This window comes from Physeter macrocephalus, chromosome 7 (assembly GCF_002837175.3).
Source record: "Physeter macrocephalus isolate SW-GA chromosome 7, ASM283717v5, whole genome shotgun sequence".
Lineage (NCBI taxonomy): Eukaryota > Metazoa > Chordata > Mammalia > Artiodactyla > Physeteridae > Physeter > Physeter macrocephalus.
The window spans coordinates 48418378-48437172 of record NC_041220.1 but is presented as its reverse complement, the minus strand read 5'-3'; the positions used below and the strand labels follow the sequence as shown (position 1 = coordinate 48437172).

The 18795-nt window shown below is 39.4% G+C and overlaps 1 protein-coding gene across 1 annotated transcript in view; it reads left to right on the top strand.

The window, feature by feature from the left end:
* LOC114486568 (DNA-directed RNA polymerase II subunit RPB2-like) overlaps positions 1-17552 on the top strand; it is a 104279-nt gene extending 86727 nt beyond the window's left edge. The window contains exons 6-7 of the mRNA XM_055085954.1: positions 15047-15090; positions 17243-17552. Coding sequence (XP_054941929.1) covers positions 15047-15090; positions 17243-17304 — 106 coding nt within the window. The 3' untranslated portion in view covers positions 17305-17552. The remainder of the gene's footprint in view (positions 1-15046; positions 15091-17242) is intronic.
* Positions 17553-18795: the final 1243 nt, after the last annotated feature.

Below are 18795 nucleotides of genomic sequence, written 5' to 3'. Positions count from 1 at the left end.
AGAACAATAACAAAGTAAAAAATAAAATTAGACTAGGAAGCTAACAGATATGTTAGAAAGAATATAAAAATAAAAATATAGATGAAACAACTGGAAGGTACAACAGTACCACCACAGTAAAAAAGAGGAGTAGGGAAAAGAGGGAAAAAAAAAAACGGAAAAGCCCTTGGCTGTGGAGGGCGGGGCCTAAGCAAGGGCGAGGTTTGGGAGGTGGGTGGGGCCTATGCTCAGGACCCCCAGGGCTGGAAAAGGCCCTGGGGGCTGTGGGGGGTGGGGCTTAGGTTCAAGGAACAGAAGGGGCCCAGGCGTGCCCCCCACCCCCGGTCTCAGATGGCATGGGACCTCACCTGGGAGCCCAGCAGGCTTCCTGGGCTCGAGTGGGCAGGGCAAATGCCCTCCTCTCCTCTCCTGCTCCTCCTGTCTGGGGTCTGGGAGGGCCCCTCCCACCTGCCTCTCCTGTTCTCCCCTTGGCCTCCTTCCTATGCCCTCAGGGCCAATGTGGCTGGTGGGGTGGGCCTTGGAGGGCAGAGGACTGGCCTGGGTGCTCAGCAGGCTCCCTCGCCTGAGGGGGTGAGCAAACGCCCTCCGCTTCTCCAGGAGGGCCCCTCCCTCCTGCCTCTCCTGATATCCCTGGCCTCCCTCCTATGCCCCCAGGACCCACATGGCCTGGAGGGGTCTTTGGAGGTGGGGTACTGGCCTGGGAGCTCAGCAGGCTCCCCGGGCCTAGTGGACCGGGAGACCTCCCTCTGTTCCTCTGTTGCTCCTCCTGGAGGGCCCCTCCTGCCTACCTCTCCTGATCTCCCCGGACTCAGGGGTGCCGATCCTGTCTGACCTTCACTTCTCCTCCCCCCTCTGTACCCCCACGTTCTACTGGTTCACTTGGGGGTTCCTCCTGTTTGCTTGGGCGTCAGCGTCCCCCACGAGCAGCCGGCAGGCGCCCTAGTTGTGGGGAGATGCTAACTCAGTGTCTTCCCACATGCCATCTTGACCCCTGGATTCACTTTTTAAATTAGCATAGGACTGTACCCATAGGAGAAAAAACGTTTGAATCAAAAGCATTGATATGTGGAAAAAGGCATATAAAAAGGAAGATTATAGAGGCCTGGTCCTGAATCTTGTGAAAGCTGTCCACAACAGATGTCATCTGTTTCATTATCCCCGCCTTTTTCTGGTTAATTTTAGTTTCAGTTCTCTAGCCAGTTAAGTCTAGGTGTCTTCTTTAAATGAGAAACATGAATCCATGAGTCAATGTCCTTAAGTTTAGTGGCACAAAGGTTAGTTAACAATGCCTGGCAAGGTCACTTCCAGTGAGGTTGGAGGGCATCTTTGTGAAGATATCATTTCCAGTAGATATAGTCACTAAGTTGAAGGTCATGATGTTGTAGGTCTTCATCTCCTGGGAATGCACTGTGAAAAGACTGCTCTGTGAGCTTTGCATGTATTTCAAGGGCTTTAGTTAATTCTCGGCAGTAGGTGAGAAGGTCTTCTTTAATCAGAGTAGGTTCATATATTCCTTCATCTAGTTGCATGGGCCTGCCAGTAACAATTTCAAATGGTAATAGTATATTTTTCCTGAGGAAGTGGATATGAGATTAAGCAAAACCAAAACCAATGCTTTAAGCCAAGGAAGCTTAAATAATTCAACTAATTTTGCTGAGTTCTAATTATTCCAACAGCATGTTCTACCAATGCAGAAGCCTGAGGATGCTAAGCACAGTGAAATTGTTGCATTACTGGCCAGATATTACAGACAGACTGTAAAATTTGTCCTGAAAGTAGGAGCCTCTGTCACTATGTATTTCAGAAGGAATTCCCCAAGTTGGGCTGCTGTGGCTATAGCTCTGTGACAAGGAAATGCTTCTACCCAGTGAGAAAACATGAAAATCATTACCAGAACATAGTTTTACCCTTGAGAGGGAGACAATTGGATGAAGTCCATTTGCCATATCTCAAAGGGTCCCCAGGGGAGAGGAGAATGTCCCAAAGATGTATGAATAGGTTTTCCTGGGTTATGTTTAAGACAGATTTGCCATCTCTGAACTTGGGAAGCCATCAGTAATTCAATGCGTTAATTCACCTATGTAATTCAAGACTATTCTTGTATTAAAATCTGATTCATTATAATAGAATTGACAAAAAAATTTGGTTATCTCTGTGACACACATCATTTTAAGATCACTAGAATTATGGTGATAACATTATACTAGGACATATATATCTAAATTTTAGGAATTTCATATATTTTCTAATATATTAATAACATACAGTATAACTTTGTATGTTATAACTTTAATACAATATAACTTTAAAAGGTTTATTATTGCTTGTTTGACAGTGCTTCTCATGTAATTTAATTTACCAAATAAGCTTAATTACTTTAATGTCTCTCTTTCATAAGGAGAAAAAATAAATCTTTTGAGGTGTTTGAGGGGCCCTCTGGGAACCCCAAAGTTATTTCCAGGGCAATAAGGCTTCATTTAGAATTTGATTTGGGGGAAGTTGGTCAAAAATATCAAAAGTTGTTAAAGCATTTGATCTAATTGGATCATAGGTCATTGTGAAACAGTACTTTAATCAAAGTGACAAAGACTACATAGGTGAATACAGAAAGTTAAATAGTTGTAAAAACCCTTAGCTACAAAATATAGAATTTTTGTTTTTGTAGGTAGATTATATTAAAGGTAAAGAAATTGTAACCATTGTTTACAATAATCTAAGAAAATTTTGTCCGTTTAGCAGAGAGATAAACCAAATTTTAATTTTGCACCAGTTTATTTTTGATATTAAAACTCGTTTACTTAATTCATTCCAATCTTAGACAGTCCTGACCACAAATAAACTTCCTTTCTAAAGATTCCTTTTTTCACAACAAACCTTTTACAACTTTCTATGTCCATTCTACTTGTCCCTTGTTTTCTTTCCCATTTAGAAATAACCAACTTTAGAACAAAATCACTTTCTTTTTCCTTAACAAAATGTACGTCCATTCCTTATGCCTTTCTAAAAATTTTCTTGCGTACAAAGATGTTTTCCTTATTAATTTTAGTAGTTTTAATTACATGTATTAATTTGAATTCTTAACCCCGAGAAACCTTAATTTCTAGTGAAAACTAAGAAGTAAGCAATTGTGAACTGTTCGTTTACCAGTAGTTTTTTTTTTTTGGATTGGCAAACTTATGAATACATTTCATAAGTTTTAGAAACATACATTTCCTCATAGCATTCTTTTTCTTAATGTGGTACAAGACATGCTTCTAATAAACCCAAATATCTTTAGTTTTTCTGTAATAAGACAAAACTAGGTAAACTTAGACTTGTTTAGCAATTAATGTTTCAGTATTTTATCTTATTTGGAAATGATTTATACATTCAATGAATTCCCATTATTTAACTTATCTTAGCAAAGCTCTAAAGAATCATGTTAGCAAAAAGATTTAAGAAACTAATTTTAAGTAGACATACCATAAAACATAATTATTCTTAATGAGTTTATCTAAAAACTCTTACCTCATTTATATTTAATTTACTTATGAAAATTTCATCCTAACAAGTTATTTTTCTTGCTGAAAAATTTTGTAACAGAGATAAAATAAATTTATTTGGCTTTTAGTAAAGCTAGGTACAATAAAAGTATCATACTTAATGTTGATAAATCTAAAGATGTGTCCATATTATTAAAACAACAAACAAGCTAGCTTTAATACCAAATATTTTCCCAGATCATGTGAACCTGAAATTCTTTGGGTTAGTTTCTATTATATTTCTGAGACTCTTATATAAGTAGTTGTTTGTTTAAGCCAATTAAATAGAGCTCTTTTACAAATTAATTTTGACAATATCATCCAAAGGTAGAAAAATAGCATTACTATAACATACTTAGATAGACACAGAGAGCTCATAATTTTCACTTTACTTTAGTCATAAATTAGCTACAATACAAAACTCACTAGTTTATAAATAACAGAATAAATTAAATCTACTCACTCAGTTGGCTAAAGTCTTTTATTATTTGTGAAAAAGATTTTTATGATCTGTACTTGCCCTTGACAAGAAATTTTAAGGAAGCTGTTTGGGCAAAATTGTCCTTTTAACAGTTTGTGTTTAAAAGGGCCTCTTGGGCTTCCCTGGTGGTGCAGTGGTTAAGAATCCGCCTGCCAGTGCAGGGGACACGGGTTCGAACCCTGGTCCGGGAAGATCCCACATGCCACGGAGCAACTAAGCCAATGTACCACAACTACTGAGGCTGTGTGCCTAGAGCCCGTGCTCCACAACAAGAGAAGTCACCGCACTGAGAAACCCGCACAGCGCAATGAAGAGTAGACCCCCTCACCGCAACTAGAGAAAGCCCGTGCGCAGCAATGAAGACCCAATGCAGCCAAAAGTAAATAAATTAAATAAATAAATTTAAAAGGGCCTCTTTTCTCTTTTCTTTTCTCAGTCTTAGGAATTGGAGATGGTCTAGGGTTCCATTAAGAGTTCCCAGAGAGATTACAAGCCTTTTGAGATAAATAGGAGAGGTTTGGGGGTTGATGATAAGGATTGGGTGGAATTTGAACTGCTTATAGGACTGCATTTCCACTTTTGCCAAGATTTGTAAGATTTAACTTAAATGATAGGTTGATCCACCCATCCAACTACATTATACCTGGTTTTAAAAGGAGCTGTCATTACAGAGTGGGGGGGTGCAGTATGGCTCGCCATCTGTGGGGCATCAATCTTAATGTTATGAAAAAAAAGTTCAGAGATATAAAGGAAGAGAGCACTGCAGTAAACATTCAGAAGAATGGGAAGGAGCAGAGAGAGCCAGAGGTAGAGAGTTCTCAGAAGACTTGGAAGATTTTTCCAGCTTGGAAATCCTTTGAGATAATTGTGTAAGTTTCTCTGAGGAAAGCAATTATGGATTTAGTATTATATTTGGAGGCTGAAAATGCCAATCGAAACATGCTTCCTGTTCCTATTGTCTTTTATTCTATAGCTTTTCTCCAATTGAGGGTGCAAATAAACTAATTTAGGACTCTCAAATAAGCCCCATGTGGGCCAACAGAGTTTCAAGTAGTCGTGGTTGATTTTAGTCCAACACAACAAATTTTCAAGAGGAGGGCCCATCAGTTTTAAACATGAGCCGAGCTCCAATGGCAGCTGCCTGTCAGCACTGCCCTTAGAAACCAAACTCCCCATAACTGAATACTGACCAAGATGAAGGATTCCCTTCCTAAATAAAGACAGCAATAGAGGACACACAAATAAAGACTTAGAACCTCTAACAAACCAGTGGGTTTGGAACCAAAAGGAGTTACCCCCATGACCCAAGGCCACCAAGGAGAACATCGGAGGAAAAGGGAGTCCCATAAACACCTTACTCACCTTCACAGCAGTGCTGGAGGTAGAGGTGAGTCACTTTGGATCCCACTTGTGACACCATATAATGTCAAACAATAATATCAAGACTGCAAAGAACAGAGAACTTTATTTGGGGGTCTTAGGAATTGTAATTAAGGAGATACAGATTCGGGGAAAACTGAAAAAGTGATTCAGGGAAGAGAGAGTTGGGAACTTACGAGGCAAAATCCACAAGGTTGTTAAAGTTGTCTGTCAAGAATTAGTATTGACTGTGATGCAGGAAAGGGAATATTTGTTCTTAAGGAATTGGCTGTCATGAGTTGTTTTAGGGTAAGGGTTTAATAAGTATCTTGAGATTCTAGAATATTGAGCAGATGTTTCGGATGCCTGCATTAAGATTCCATCCATGCTGAGACATGCATAGGTCACACTTCCTCACTGGCCTCCCAGCTCCATTTCAGAGAACTCCCTTAGAACTCCATTTTTATTTTCCTTTAGTAGTGCGAAAGAGAAACGTCATCCTCCCCTATCCCCTCTCAGCCTAAAAAAATAGTTAAAAGAGAATACTAATATTCAGGTCTCACCCAGTCTATCTTCTGAATAAGCTCTGTAGTCCATTAAATTGCTGTAGAGATTCCCAGAAGAGTTGAAGGTCAGTCCTCCTCCAATTTTGGTCCAGAATTTACACCAGCCCACCTGGGGTTCTGTGTAAATACTGTCCCATTGTATCTCATTTTTAAGCAAATATTCTGAAGCACAGCAATCAAAGAACCAGCCCCAGGGAGTAAACAAACTTTAGGCACACAATGAAGATGCTCATCCCCCTTCAGAATTTAAGAGAGCCTACAAGAGCACAGAATCTTGGAGCTCTTTGTATATTCACCTCCAGCATCGTGGCTTCCTGGGGGCTCAACTGCCTCCTAGCCCTAGGCCAACCCTTCTCTGCCAGCTCTCTGGGTCCTTCTTCCTCCGCTGGGCAGCCTGAGCCATTTTAAAGCAGCCTGGCTCAAATAAAGGAAGAGCCATTGTATTTAGAAGTGTCTCTTTTAACATGTCTCTGGAGAATGATCTACTTCTGTAATAACCTGTCCAGTACACCAAAGAAGCCCAGCCAGTTACATACCTTCAACAGTTTTCTGACACCTTAATAATTAAGGCCCATGCACCTCACCAAGGTGGTTTTAAAAAACCTTTCTGTTTTCTTGAAACTTTCCTGCTTAAAGCCACTGGTCACCCTGTTTAAGCTTCCTCCCCTCAGCCTCCTCCCCAGCCTCCTAAGTGCACCTTCATCTCCAAAAACCAGGCTCCAGTTTGCCAGCATGTAAAAGCCCTGCCAAGCCCTGGCCTTTCCATGAAGCGTGTCTGAAATTTCAACATTCTCCAAAAGGGACACCTAACCCTCATGAATGACTTCTTTCTCTTCACTCTTATGGTTATTTTGTAAAACGTCCACGCTCACAATGGCTAATTCAGAAAATATTTATGAAGGCTTACTGCATGCCTGGAGATTTTTAAGGTACACTAACAATTCCAAGATGTATAAAGTGGTCAGTCCTATTCCCACGGAGCTTGAAGATCAGTGAGGGAAAATGACATGTAAACATATTACTGTATGGTAGGTGCTATGTTTGGGATATTCCCCAAGTACCATGAAAAACCATCCCAGGCATCTATGTAGATTTTTATTACCTTATATAAAAAACATGAATAAAAATATTTTGCCCACCTGAAAGCTTACAGGTGAAACAAGATGATTTTATTTTTTTATTTTTTTTGCGGGACGTGGGCCTCTCGTTGTGGCCTCTCCCGTTGCGGAACACAGGCTCCGGATGCGCAGGCTCAGTGGCCATGCCTCACGGGCCGAGCCGCTCCGCGGCATGTGGGATCTTCCCAGACCGGGGCACGAACCCGTGTCCCCTGCATCGGCAGGCAGACTCTCAACCACTTCGCCACCAGGGAAGCCCCAAGATGATTTTTTGATTATGATTGTTGATATATTGAACTCAAGTATCATGTTAGAGTACTTTATTCAAATATTGGTCTGTTGGAATTCATTCTAGTGCACTCTTCTTGTTGAATTCTTCAATCCACTCTTAAAATTTTTTTCCTCTCACCTATATGTAATGTAAGAATCTGTATATTTTTAAAATAAGCCAGTGGTTTCCAAATTTATATTTTAAGAGTCTAAACATTTCTTCTGAGCTCAAGGATTACTTATCTACTTGAGCTCCATACTTAAATATCTAATAAACACCTAAAATTTAAAAAAAAAAAAAAAAAAAAAACCATCCCAGACTTGGGGGCCCAAAAAAGTCTTTCTGGAAAGGGAATGGGGAAGGGCATCCCAGGCAGGAAGTAGACAGGCAAAGGCCTAGAGAGGGGTCTTAGCCTAGCTAAGAACACCATTGGGTCAGCTAGGCTGGAGGGCAAAGTCAGGCAGGGCAAGGGGAGGGTGGGAAGAGGCTGGAGTGGAACGCAGGGTCCAAAGGGTGAAGGATCTTTTCAGCAACGTTCAGGAGTTTGGTCTTGATCCCTCAGGCATGTGGACCATTTAAGAAAATTCCTCTGTGGTGGGCTGAATGCATTGGTGTGGTGAGGGGACTGAAAGAATGAAGGTGCATCACATGGGATCTGACACAAATAGGAACCAGACGAGTATTTCTTCCACGAGGAGGCAGCTAGAAGCCTGTGAGGTTACCCAGATGAGAGATGACTGAGGCCTAAGCTCAACAGATGGCTGTCTTCAGAGTATTTGTTTCTTCACTTGTGTATGCGTGTGTGTGTGTTTCTCCTTCATTGGAAAGGAAGCCCTGAGATGGCATTTCTGTCTTGTTTACTGCTTATTATAAGCCCGGGACTTACAGTGGCGCCTCGACCCTAAGAGGCACTCAATAAATAGGTGAATGAAGGCATGAGAGCAGCTGACAGTTGATTTGACAGGTGACTGATTGGGGTGGGGGGAGGGGGGGAGGGAGGCAGGACTGCCTGCAGTCCCTGCCCCAATGCCATGACCCCTGAAATGAGGCCCCCTCAGAGTTGGCGACTATTAGTTTCCTATTGCTACTGCAACAAATGACCACATGCTTAAAACAACACACATTTGTTCTCTTCCACTTCCTGGAAGTCAAAAGTCCAAAATCAATTTGACTGAGCCAGACACAAGGTATTAGCAGGTCTGGCTCTTTCTAGGGATGTAGGGGAGAATGTAACTTTTCTAATTTCTGGAGGCTGCCTGCATTCCTTGACTCCTGGCTCCCTCCTCAAATCGATCCAACCTCTTGTTTCCATCCTCAGGTCTCCTACTTGCTATTTTGTACTCAAATCCCCTTCTGCCCGCCTCTGATAGGGACACCTGACTATGTTCAGACCCATCTGGATGATCCAGGATAGTGTTTGCCTTTCAAAGTCTTCTATTTTAGTCACATCTGCAAAGTCCCTTTTGCCATGTAAGGTGACATTCACAGGTTCTGGACATTAAGACATGGATATCATTGGGGGCCATTATATCAGCCTATGACAGTGACCAGCACATGAGGTGGTTGCTGGGTGCTTGAGTTGAGCCCCCGTTGAGGTTGGTAGGACTGAACCTCTTCACCTGAGTGTTTAGGAGCACAGCCTGGAGCCAGACTGCCCAAATTCAAAGCTCTGCTACTCATTAGCTGTGTGACATTGGGTAAATTACTTGACCTCTCTGTGCCTCAGTTTCCTTATCTGTAAAATGGAGATAATAATAGCCACCCCAAAGGGTTTTTGGGATGAGCTAATGCATAAAAAATGTGTGGGTAGACAAGTGCCAGTGATATAATAAGCCCTCAGGAAGTGCTGGCTTCTTGGGGTAGCCCAAGGGAAGACCTGGGGATGCCCTGATCCCACTTCTCAGCGTGAGGTGTGTCAGCAGCTCAACCCTCAAGAAGCAAACTACTCTGGGCATCTGAAGCCTCTCCTATGTAGGGGAGATTGAATGGCTTAGAGGTGGCAAAGCAGGACGTTGCTACTCAGAACCCCTCCATTGAATCTCTATCTTCAATATCACCATCTCCCCATTTCAGATTATCTTTCTTCAAGTTCCCTAAGGGCAAAGGTGAAAATGAGTCTCCTTTTGCATATACCCCTTTCCCAGTTTTTAATAAGAGTTCCAATGCTGGCAAATTACTTCTCTGGGTCATTGTTTTCTCATGAATAAAATAATAAAAGTCAACACTAAAATAGCACTTGCTGGATCCTGGTAGAAAATGGCAATGGCAGCTGAGGCCTGGATTTCTGGGCCACAGCTGAGGTGGCCTATGTCAAGTGGTGCCCATGACTGGGAGGGCTCTCTGAGGTTGGAGTGAGCATGTTGACTGTCTTCCTGAAGTCACACCATGGAGATCATGGAAGACCCAAGTTTGTTGCCTACACCCAAGTCCGCATCAGGTCCAAGCCCTTTCCTGGGGGAAATAGTGTCCATACTGTATTCCATTACTCTCATGTGAATCCACTTCTGACCCACTATGAAGATGAATAAAGAGAAACTGGGCCACTTCCCAGTGGGGACCACAGCACTGGTTTGGACCATTATTCTGCATATGGACCAGAAAAGTTTAGAAGACCTTAAGCTCAGCTTAGGCCAGCATGCCTCGTCACCCTGGTGGCAACAGCAGCGGCAGCAGATGGGTTTCAGCCTCCAGATTCTTTTCCAGGCTTCCTGAAGCAGCCCCACTCTACCCCTCAGAGGCCTGAGTCTCAGCTCTGTGGACCCCTTCCTAGAACGTGGCAGATGCTACCTGCAGGCTTTACCTTGGAATTACCTCAGTGTCCCTTTCCTTTTTTCAGTCCTTTAACATCTCTTTAACCGATTTAATTTCCAAATTCTCTATGCTGAACCACGACTATGGTTTCCATCCTCCTAAGACTAACTACATAGAGGTTTCATTTAACTCTTTCTTTGAAATAACTTCAAACTTATAGAAAAGTTGCAAGAATAGTACAGAGAAATCTTGGATACACTTTTATATCCTTTACTCAATCCATCAGTTTTTTCATTGAGGTGAAATTCACAAAATACAAAATTAACCATCTTGGGACTGCCCTGGTGGTCCAGTGGCTAAGACTCTGTGCTCCCAATGCAGGAGGCCTGGGTTCGATCCCTGGTCAGGGAACTACATCCCACATGCCGCAACTAAGACCCGGTACAGCCAGGGTCTTAATAAAATAAATAAAATATTAAATAGAAATAAATAAATAAAATATTAAATAAATAAATATAAATAAATAAATAAAAATAAAATATTTTAAAAAATTAACTATCTTAATGTGAACAAATCAGTGGCAATCAGTACATTCACAATGAATCCATCAACTTTTAACATTTTGCCATATTTGCTTTATAATTCACTATCTATAGCTATACACACATGATTATGCATAATATTTTTATGAACCATTCATAAGTTGCACACACCACACTCTTTTACTATAATTACAGGTACTTCTTTAGAATATATTTCTATATAACCATTGGTACATTACTTTTATCCGTATACCAATTTTGTGAAATGTCCCAATAATATCCTTTACAATATTATTTTTCCCATTAGTGCAGGACCTGGTCTAGGATGACACATTGAATTTAGTTATGTCTGTTTAGTCTCTTTTAATGTGGAACAGTCCTTAGCTTTTCTTTGTCTTTCATAACATTGCCTTTGTTTTTTTTTTTTTTTTTGGCCGTGCCATGGGTCTTGTGGGATTTTAGTTCCCCAACCAAAGATTGAACCTGGGCCCCTGGCAGTGAAAGCATGGAGTCCTAACCACCGGACCACCAGGCAATTCCCACTTTGACATATTTTAAAGAATACAGGTCAGTTATTAGAATGTTCTTCAGTTTGGGTTGCCTCATGATTAGATTCTGGTTTTACATTCCCATAAGTGATCTGTGTCTTTTTCATGGTGTCACAAGGTCTGTCTGCCTCTGATTGGTGATATTAATTTCGATCACGCAGTCAAGGTGTTATCTAGTTTCTCCACCAAATAGTTACACTTTTGCTCCTTGGAATCAAACAAGAAATCTGGGGAGAGTCACTTTGACACCATGTAAATATCTAGACATTTTATTATATTTATCTTCTGTACATTTTGAAGTTTGGGCTTGGATTTTTCTTTGATTCTAAGTTATTGTAAAGAGAGCTTTAAAATGTCCAGGTGTTAGGGTGTGATGTATAACTCCACAATTCTTGTTATTTATTTTTTCTTTAAAGGAAAAAAAAAGATACTATTAAAGAAACGATTGGTTATGCTTATTTTGTTATGTGGTTTTTAATTCTCAATCTTTTCTATTAAAAAATTATCCTGTTAAATTGCTAATATAGTTCAAAACTCAAAGGTACAGAGAGCATACAGTGAGAAGTCTCCTCACCAGCTACCAGTTCTCTGAAGTAACTTTTACAAATTTCTCTTTATCTTTCTAGAGATAGTTCCTGCATATAAAGCAAAAACATATATATCCCCCTATCCCCATACAAGTTGACTTTTGTCTATACTTACCACACTGTTCTGCATTTGGCTTTTTTTTGTTTAATAATATATCCTGGATCTCATTAAGTATCAGCACATTAAATGTTAGTTTCCTTATTCATTCCAGTGGCTGCATGCTATTCCATTGTATACATGTACTGTGATTTACTTAGTTAGTCCTCTGCTGAAACTTAGGTTGTTTCCATTCTTTTGCCTTTATATAAACTATGGTGCAGAATAACCATGTTCATATATCAGTACCTATGCAAGTATTTCTACAATATAAATTCCTGGATGTGAAATTTCTGAGTCAAAAAGTTTGTAATTTTGTATTGTAATTTTGATAAATGTTGTCAATGTATCCTTCACCAAGATTTCACATAGACTGTACCAATTTACAGGGAATACATTTTAGCACAGTTGTTCCTTTATCTCCTTTGTACTCTATGCAATGGCTGTGAAAAAGGTAATTTGAAAATAGTGTTAACCCAAGTAGATTCGAAAGGTGTGCTTTTGCAAAAATTATATTCAATATTGTAAAATATAATTCTTAGGGTTCAAAAAACTTACATTATAGTTGAAGTTGGAATTTTAGTTTAATTCATGTGTTCGTAAAGACTGCTTATTTCTTCCACTCTGAAATCTTGCTATTTGGCTTCATATTTTACTTTGATGATGCACATATTGCCAGGTCTGCTATAAACAACTGAGTAAAAACCCAGGAAGGTAGCAAATAGTTCATCTGTTTTACAGACATGAGCCTTGGCAGAGGGGAAGAGAAAAAAGGGCTCTCAGCTGGCTTCTCCTGCAGGCTTTTACTGTCCTTGAGGCATTTTCCTGCCCAAATAAAAAGGAAAATTGTTTTTCAGTCTTGAGTGCCAAAATTATTCTTGGAATTGCTCCCTTAATCTGTCAGTTTCATTTTTCCCATGGAGGTGTGATCAGGGCAGCCAAACCTTCTCAGTCAGGATCTGGGTTAGAACTTGATTGCACCCGCAGACAACTGGTTTGGAAAAACTCCCTGCAAGGTGATTTCAGTGAGTGACCAGAAATATCAGAGGGCTAGTACTAGGATCTGAAGTTCTAACCTTGCATGTGCCTTCAGTCTTTCTACAGAGCTAGTGGCTAACAGAGATACAAAGGAATTAATCACCTCCAGGGATTTCTTAGGAAAGAAAAGACTGAGGAATCAAATTCCAAAGCTCCTTAGTGTTGGTCTCTAGCTCATTTCCCAAGTTCTTCATTTTCATTCTTTTTCCCAGTCTTCTCTAGTCAAGAGTGTGGGCTTTGGTGACAGACACACCTCAGCTCACATCCAAGCTTTGTCCTTTGCTGGCTTGGAACCACAGGTGAGCTAGTTAGCCTCCCAGAGACAAAGGGTCCTCACCGATAAAACTGGGATCACACTACCTTCCTTGCAGTGTTGATGTGAGGATTAAAGGAGGTCAAGTGTATGGGCACAGTGCCTAGCTCAGTCCTGACAAATTAGCCTCAGTAAATGTTACTTTTTTCCTATTATCACCTTTCTACCCCTCTCACCAATGGACTAAAACTCCTTCTGGAGCTTATAGTCTTAACCAGTATTAAATTAGAAAACAAACATTATGGTAAGACAATCTGAGTGGAAACACCAGGCTTCATCTAGGCCTATCTTAGAATTTGGAAATTTTGAAAAATTCATTCCTTTCTACATGGTAAGATTTCAGACCCTCAGAAATGCATTTTGCAGTGTTGACAGCCACGCTGTTTGGAAATCCACACCTTTGGGGGCAACTCTGGCAGGTTTTGTAATCAAGTCAAAACTACAGCTTTTATGCAAACATTTTATTAGTTGTGTGTCTAGGAGAAGAAGGAAGTGGGTTTGGTAAAATTGCAAAGCAGTTTAAATACAAATGGATTTTTATAAAAATCAAGTTTAAGTTTTTCCTTTCTTTCCTTGGAGAAATAAAAGGCAGCTCACAAGAATAGGGAATGGTTTTGTCATAGCTGGAGACTTTGGAAATTCTCTGAAACAAATAGTTTCCAGATTTTATAAACAAATATACAGGAGTGAATGATTTTACTCTGAACTCTTTATTTATAGATATCTAACAGGGACCGACTTATTTAATTACAGTGGCAGTGATTGGCTAGTTGTTTACCAAACCTGCTTTCTTCTCCTCCTAGACACAGACCTGAACTATATTTCCACACCTCCCTTACACTTAGGTATGCCAAGTGGCATGTGGTCAAAAGTGATATGTAGCACCTCCAGGCCTGGCCCATTAAAACTTCCTTCCGTTATCCTCTATGCCCTTGAACCCTCCCAGCTGATGGGAAGGGAGATGACTCCCAGGGCAACCTTGGGAGCCACATTTTTAATACAGAAGGAGCCTGGATCCCTGAATCACTACTTGGAAGAAAACTGCCCGAACAGGAAGATTCCTTGAATTTCAGTCATGGGAAGATTTACCATGACTTCTTTTTTAATTTAAAAAATTTAAAATTTTTACTATTTTGATATTAATTATGTTTTATTGAACAGAATATTTTAAAAGATTTGAATTTTAAATACAATTTATAAACCTTACCCTTGTACTTAATTTTCAGTTGATTGAACTATCCTCATAATAAAAGCAAAAAGGTTAAACATAGCTAAATGATCATACATATATCATCTATTCTTCTCAAAACTTAACATAAATGTCAATAAAGACATGGATTTTATAAAAAATTTATTATTTTTTATTGAAGTATAATTGACCTACAACACTATAAGTTCCAGTGTACAACATAGTGATTTGATATTTCTATACACTATAAAATGAATAACATGACAAGTCTGGTTAGTATCTGTCACCATACAAAGTTATTTTAATATTATTGACTATATTCCTCATGCTTTTCATTTCATCCCCATAACTCATTTATTTTGTAATTGGAAGTTTGTACCGCTTCATCTCTCTCACCCATTTCACTGAACCACCTACATACATGCCCCTGGAAATTACCGGTTTGTTCTCTGTATCTATGAATCTGTTTCTGTTTTGTTATTTTTATTCATTTGTTTTGTTTTATAGATTCCAATATAAGTGATAATGTAGAATATGTCTTTGTCTGATTTATTTCACTAAGCATAATACCCTCTAGGTCCATCCACGTTGTTACAAATGGCAGAATTTCATGCTTTTTTATTGTTGAGTATTTACATTTTGTTATACCACATCTTCTTTTTCAGTTCATCTGTTGATGGAAACAGGTTACTTCCATGTCTTGGCTATTGTAAGTAGTGCTGCGATGACCATAAGGGTACATATATCTTTATGAATTAGTGTTTTTGTTTTACTTGGAAAAATACACAAAAGTAGAATTGCTGAGTCATAGGGTAGATCTATTTTTAATTTTTTTTTTAGGAATTCCCCATACCATTTTCCATAGTGGCTGTACCGATTTACTGTCCTACCAGCAGTGGACCAGGGTTCCCTTTCCTCCTCATCCTAGTAAACACTTATTTGTTGTCTTTTTGATAATAGACATTCTGACAGGTATAAGGTAATATCTCATTGTGGTTTTGATGTGCATTTCCCTGATGATTAGTGATGTTGAACATGTTTTCATGTATCTGTTGGCAATCTGTATGTCTTCTTTGGAGAAATATCTATTCAGGTCCTCTGCCAATTTTTAATCAGGTTGTTTGCTTTTTTGATGTTGAGTTTTATGGGTTCTTTGTATATTTTGTGTATTAACCCCTTATCAGGTATATTGTTTGGAAATATCGTCTCCCATTCAGTAGACAGCCTTTCTGTTTTGTTGATAGTTTCCTTTGCTATGTAAAGCTTTTTAGATGAATGTAGTTCCATTTGTTTGTTTTTGCTTTTGATTCCCTTGCCTGAGGAGACACAGCAAAAAATTACTGCTGAGACCAATGTCAAAGAGTGAACTGCCTGTGTTTTCTTCTAGGAGTTTTATGGTTTGGGGTCTTACATTTAAGTCTTTAATCCATTTTGAGTTTATTTTTGTATTTGGTATGAGAAAGTAGTCCATTTTGATTCTTTTGAATGTAGCTGTCTAGTTTTCACAACACCATTTATTGAGGAGGCTGTCTTTTCCCCATTGTATATTCTTGGCTCCTTTGTCATAGGTTAATTGACCATATAAGTGTGGGTTCATTTCTGGGCTCTCTATTCTGTTCCATTTATCTATGTGTCTGTTTTCATGCTAGTACCATACTTTTTGATTGCTAAGCTTTGTGGTATAGTTTGAATTCAGGGAGTGTAATACTTACAGCCTTGTTCTTTTTTCTCAAGATTGTTTTCACTATTTGGAGTCTTTGGTATTTCCATACAAATTTTAGAATTAGTTGTTCTATCTAGCTCTGGAAAAATGCCATTAGTATTTTCATAGGGATTGCATTGAATCTGTAGATTGCCTTGGGTAGTATGGTCATTTTAACAATATTAATTATTCCAATCCATGAGGATGGTATATCTTTTTATTTGTTTGTGTCATCTTCAGTTTCCTTTTTTTTTCGGAGGAGAGAAAGGCTTATTGCAGGGCCAAGGAAGGAGAATGGGTAGCTCATGCTCAAAAACCCTGAACTCCCCAGTGGTTTTCAGGGAGAAGTTTTTAATAGGCAAAATTTGGGATGAGAGCTGCAGAGTGTATGACTTTCTTCTGATTGGTTGGTGGTGAGGTAAAAGGGCAGTGTTCCAGGAATCTTGTGCTCAGCCTGAAGTTACCATCCTCCACCTGGATGGGGGCCTTAGTTCGATTTTAGGTGCTATCCCTTCCAAGGTAGTCTCCCAGCCATGTGTTAGTGCCCAAAAAGTTGTCACAAAGAAATGCTGCAGAAGGTGTCTCCCACAGTGTCAATGATGAGCAGGAGTTGGTCTAGTTTATTGCTGTCCCTTTGTGGCTCACCAGCTGGTCTTAGGGCTTAATGAAGCTCAGCTTCTTTATGTCTCAGTACAGAAGGAAGTCAGTGAGGGGCAAAGTGATAGGTAAGAAGTGATTTATTTAGAGAGATACATATTCCATAGACAGAATACAGTCCATCTCAAAAGGCAAGAGTGGCACTGGGAGAAACACACTTCACAGACAGAGTGTAGGCCATATTAGAAGGTGAGAGTCCTTCAGTTTCTTACATCAATGTTTTATAGTTTTCCAAATAGGTCTTTACCTGCTTGGGTAGATGTATTCCTAGGTACTTTTTTCCTTACGACGCAATTGTAAATGGGATTGTTTTCTTAATTTCTATTTCTGATAGCTTGTTGTTAGGATATAGAGATGCAACAAGTTTCTATATTATTAATTTTGTATCCTGCAACTTTACTGAATTCTTTGATGAATTCTGTTAGTTTTTTGACAATTCAAATGGTATGTTTACATTTTTGTGTTTAAAAAAAAAAGGTGATAATCCTAAAATTTATATCAGACCATAAAAGACCCAGAATTGCCAAAGAAATCCTGAGGAAACAGAAAAAGCTGGAGGCATAGCCCTCCCAGACTTCAGACAATACTACAAAGCTACAGTAATCAAAACAGTGTCGTATTGGCCCCAAAACAGACATATGGATCAATGGAAGAGAATACAGAGCCCAGAAATAAACCCACACACCTATGGTCAACTGCTCTTTGACAAAGCAGCAAGCATATATAATGGAGAAAAGATGGTCTTTTCAGCAAGTGGTGTTGGGAAAGCTGAACAGCTGCATGTAAATCAATGAAGTTAGAAGAAATCCTCAAACCATACAAAAAATAAACTCAAAATGGCTTAAACACTTAAATATAAGCCATGACATCATAAGACTCCTAGAAGAGAATATAGGCAAAACATTCTCTGCAATAAATCGTACCAATGGACGAATGAGAAAGACAAATACTATATGATATCACTTATATGTGGGATCTAAAATATGACACAAATGAAATTAGTTACAAAACAGAAACAGACTCACAGACATAGAAAACAAACTTACGGTAACCAAATGGGAAAGGAGGTGGTGGAGGGATAAATGAGGAATTTGGGATTAGCAGATACAAACTACTATATATAAAAGAGATAAACAAGGTCCTACTCTATAGCACAGGGAACTATATTCAATACCCTGTAATAAACCATAATGGTAAAGAATATGAAAAAGAATGTGTGTGTGTATGTATATATATATATATGTGTGTGTGTGTGTATGTATATATATATATGTATGTATGTATGTATATAACTGAATCACTTTGCTATACACCAGAAACTAACACAACATTGTAAATCAACTATACTTTAATTTTTTTAAAAATGGGGCTTCCCTGGTGGCACAGTGGTGGAGAATCTGCCTGCCAATGCAGGGGATATGGGTTCAAACCCTGGTCTGGGAAGATCCCACATGCCGCGGAGCAACTGGGCCCGTGAGGCACAACTACTGAGCCTGCACGTCTGGAGCCTGTGCTCCGCAACAAGAGAGGCTGCGACGGTGAGGGGCCTGCGCACCGCGATGAAGAGTGGCCCCCGCTTGCCACAACTAGCGAAAGCCCTCACACAAATGAAGACCCAACACAGCCAAAAAATAAATAAATAAATAATTAAATTTAAATACTTAGGCTTACAATTGTACATGTTTAAAAAAAATGTTCTGTGATCCTTTTCATGTATTGTTGAAATCAGTTTGCTAATATTTTGTTGAGGATTTTTGCATTTATATTCATTGGTGATATTAGCCTGTAATTTTCTTTTTTTGTGTTCTCTAGATCCATCCAGTCTCTACAAATGACCCATTTTCGTTCCTTTTTATGGCTGAGTAATATTCCATTGTATATACGTACCACATCTTCTTTATCCGTTCGTCGGTCGATGGGCATTTAGGTTACTTCCATGACCTGGCTATTGTAAATAGTGCTGCAATGAACATTGGGGTGCAAGTGTCTTTTTGAATTATGGTTTTCTCTGGGTATATGCCCAGTAGTGGGATTGCTGGGTCATATGGTAATTCT